Source organism: Sinocyclocheilus anshuiensis, unplaced genomic scaffold (assembly GCF_001515605.1).
Source record: "Sinocyclocheilus anshuiensis isolate Anshui unplaced genomic scaffold, SAMN03320099.WGS_v1.1 scaffold152, whole genome shotgun sequence".
Lineage (NCBI taxonomy): Eukaryota > Metazoa > Chordata > Actinopteri > Cypriniformes > Cyprinidae > Sinocyclocheilus > Sinocyclocheilus anshuiensis.
Window position 1 is genome coordinate 4192328 of NW_015555781.1, and position 4070 is coordinate 4196397.

At 35.6% G+C, this 4070-nt stretch overlaps 1 protein-coding gene across 3 annotated transcripts in view; it reads right to left on the bottom strand.

The window, feature by feature from the left end:
• The window catches only part of LOC107674665 (acid-sensing ion channel 2), a 413064-nt gene that overhangs the window by 4174 nt on the left and 404820 nt on the right, over nt 1-4070 (bottom strand). For all 3 annotated transcript variants that reach the window (XM_016468711.1, XM_016468710.1, XM_016468709.1), the window contains 3 exons: nt 2822-2975; nt 321-412; nt 150-229 (listed from right to left, as the gene is read on the bottom strand). In XM_016468711.1, the coding sequence (XP_016324197.1) occupies nt 150-229; nt 321-412; nt 2822-2975 (326 nt within the window). The remainder of the gene's footprint in view (nt 1-149; nt 230-320; nt 413-2821; nt 2976-4070) is intronic.

Here is a 4070-nt window from a genome sequence, read left to right on the forward strand (position 1 = left end):
TAATGTAATAGTGTAATGTCCTTTAATGTAATTTTAATGTAATAGAGAATTATGTTAAATAACTGCAAAAATAATTGATTAATTTTATGTATATTTTCTCAATTTACTTCGCAGTTCATTTTGGACCCTGTGTTTAGATGCTGACATACCTCATATGCATAATCAAATAGCTCCAGTATGGTCAGGATACTTGCACCGATAAACAAACCCATCTGACCACCAATATCACCTGCAACATAAATATATTTATGATTTAGAGGAACAGCGAAAGAGAGAAAAGATGAAAGACACAGTATTCATAATACAGTGTGCTGTGATACCTAGTAGACCCGCCACCTCGTATGCTTTCTTCTGCTCTATGGTCTCATAATTCAGAGCCTCAAAGAACACATCCAGAACTAGGATATTGTCCCTGCATCAACACAAAGAGAGATGTTTTGAAGTTACATTTTCATTCATGGCAAAACCAGAAAACAAGTTTGCTGCAAGAAGTAATTAATTTGTTCACACCAGAAACAGTTATGTTGGCTGACACAGCCAAGTAGAAGATTTTTGATGTTTAATATTAAGCTAATTGGAGCAGGATTTTAAACCAATGAGATTTCACTGTAGGTGGAGCTACAGAGTGTGATACAACAGAAATAACAACCTAATGACCAACAGAATGTCATGGCTGCTTATAATGTCATGGTACTGATAATATATCAGTACCACTGCGGTTAGACCTAGTTATTCTAGTGTTTTTGGTGGTACTGAATAGATGGTACTGCACTAGTTGACATCTACCCTAACATAAAAGAGATACAGTTTTACAGTAGGATACAGTCTTTTGCTTTTTGACACAAACAGACACGCACAAACACCTTTCTGACAGCAGTCTCAAGACTGGGCCAAAGGCAAATTAACGGTTATTAGATGTTAGTTGGTAAACTGCAAGAGGGCTAACCTCCAAACCCCGACAACAATTACACTAGCATTATCGCAACCATTCATTACGCCTCTATTATGCTGCAGAGATGATTGATCTTGGCATGACCGATAATTTGCGTGCATGTGTAGAGGAGTTAAAGTAAACAAGTTTTTTTCTCTATTATCATAAAATTAAGCAGTCTAGAGAAGCTTATCTCTCTAGTGGGACACCAGAGTGATGATATGCTGTCTGCTTTATGCTGATTTAATTGACTCGGCGCTTGAGCAACATCTCTGTCTGTTTGTGTGTGTGTGTGTGTGTGTGTGTGCATGTGTGAGAGAGAGAGAGAGAGTGAGAGAGTCAGTATTCCCAATAGCTCCACATCTCAGACACATCAATCACAAGCTTATAGCTATGACGATGAACTAATGAATGGAGAGGATGTGATATCTGTCACTATATTGAAGAACAACTCCATGAATCTTCCTGACACAAAGCAAAAGTGTTCTCAACTTGTCAGCTAAATGTCTAGAGGAGAAATAAATATGTCTGAAGAGCCACATCAAATGTCCTGGTGTACTAATGTTCCTTTTATTGTAGAGAAGCATGTCCATTTCAAACGCACCTCAAGTAGGACAATAACACACAGGGGCAGTTTCTTTGACACAACCAAAGCTTTCTCCCACATTCCAGTGTCCATTTCGTCATGTACAGTGTTACAACCTGGGTTGTGCTTCATTCGTAGTGGAACAGCAATGTCAATTCCATTATAATTAATTTCCTAAATTTGTACTTGAGCAATTATATATGTTAATTTTAAATTAGAATTTAGTACGTAAATTAAAATAGAATACAATTCAACAGCAACCCAATTGTTTAGGTGTAGTTTATAAATTGAATTGTACGTTTCATTATGAATGATCAATAAACAGTCACAATTGCACTTTCCAGAAGCATTACATGATTTTTTTTAAGTACTGCGTGCACGCACGCACGCACACATACACACACACAGTTCAGAAGCTGTTTTTTTTTTAAATAAGAAATTAATACTTTTATTCAGCAAGTATTCATTTAATTGATCAAAAGTGGCAGTAAAAAAATACACACACACACACAGTTCAGAAGCTGTTTTTTTTTAAATAAGAAATGAATACTTTTATTCAGCAAGTATTCATTTAATTGATCAAAAGTGGCAGTAAAAAAATACACACACACACACACAGTTCAGAAGCTGTTTTTTTTTAAATAAGAAATGAATACTTTTATTCAGCAAGTATTCATTTAATTGATCAAAAGTGGCAGTAAAAAAATACACACACACACACACCTCAAAATAATACTGATTTCATTGTATTTTTTATTTAAAAAAAGCAGCCTTTGTGAGATTTAAAGACTTCTCAAAACAATAAACATTCAAATGTTTAACTATTTTTGAATTATTGGTCTTACTAAATTGTTTTGTTTTGTGACCTTGAGCTGCAATTCATTAAATTCCTCTTCCCGTCATTTCAATTTAACCTGTGGTTCATGTCCAATTTAATTAAATCTTGTGAATAAAATGAAGTCAGTTCTTAATTTCAGAATTTTTCTCAAGCCTAATAACGCCACAGCTCATCCCTGCTAGAAAAGCACAGGCTTGTGATCAATAACAAGCTCCATATCTCTGTGATCTTGATATAAGGTGGAACATTAACTTGTAATTTTATAAATTGGTGGCAGCAATGAGGTAAAGTTAAAACCTGTGAAAGGCATTACAAGGACAACAAATAAAAAGTTTGGAAAGTGGTGAAAAAGTTGCAACATACATTAAAAAATACTTCAGAGACCTTTGGAATGCTGAATTCAGAGCTGTTTTGATGTATTTGAGGGGAAAGTGACTTTTAACATGGATGTGAGATGCGTACTCACGTGATGTACTTCTCTGATCGATTGAACTTCTTCTCCAGGTAGCGTGCAGAGGTTTTACTGGGGATCTTGACCATGGAAAGCTCTTTGTTGTATCGAGTCATGTTACATGGGCTCCTGCAGATGCAGTTTGTGCCTTCAACAGCTGACAGAGCAGCTACGGAAAGCATGAAAGGGTATAGAAGAGAGGAAAAAGAAAAGAGAAAAAGGAAATGAGGAGAGACGGGAAAGGGTACAGTGAAAAAAGGGAGAATATATGTCAATTCTTTCTGCAGGCAGCATTCCTGGGTTCTATGTATGACATTCCTTGTAGAACAACTGACAACGTAAAGAACATGAGGTCGTCTTATCCTTTTCTGCACACAGAGGGTCTTTTCAATGTCTTCACATACACACACATACAAAAATACACACTGATTGAAGTATAATTCAACTTTTTGCCTTGTCAGAACACTTTCAAATCGCTACTGTCAACTCTTGACGGCTTAGAAAAATATTACGTGTGGCACTTTTGATTACCTTTAGAAAGATACTGCAAGCATTCTGATGAAAGCCACCACTACGAATCTGATAAACCGCAAGGATCATATTGTCAAAGTGTTTTCTAACATTCTAGAGAAACTTACTGAAAAACAGAAGACTGATTGATTGACAGGTGAAACATTTACTGTAAAAGTATTTATCTTCAATAAACATGCTGACATTTAGCTTTCAGTGAATGATAAAGAGACTCTAAGACTCACTGTTTCAGTGAAGTGAGCCTGTGCCTCGCTAGTCAAAGCATCCTAAGCAATGTGTACAGGATTGCAATTGGAATGCCAATCATAGTTTGGAACCAAACCTAAAGCATCCTAAAAGGATCAAATAAGAATTCTCAAAGCCCCTACTGGATATAAAGAAATTGCTACAGGACTTTTTGATTCACATCTGATTCCTAGAATCCAACTGGGTCTTTATCACACTCCCACTTACTGCATTGGAACTGTGATTTCCATCAAGTGTCTTGCAGCTGGACAGTTCAAGAAAATAAATAAACTGCTACAGGACTTTTTGATTTGTATCTGATGTTTTTGTATTTCAGTCATTCTTGAGACATGGGACAAAACAAGTCCAGGTATTAGGCTTAAAAATAAAAATATTTTCCATTTTAAATGTCATGAGGGATTAATAATATAATGTATTTAACACAATTATCACCTTCAATTTAATTTTCTCATTATTATACCAAATCTGTGTTTCTTAATGTCCTCTC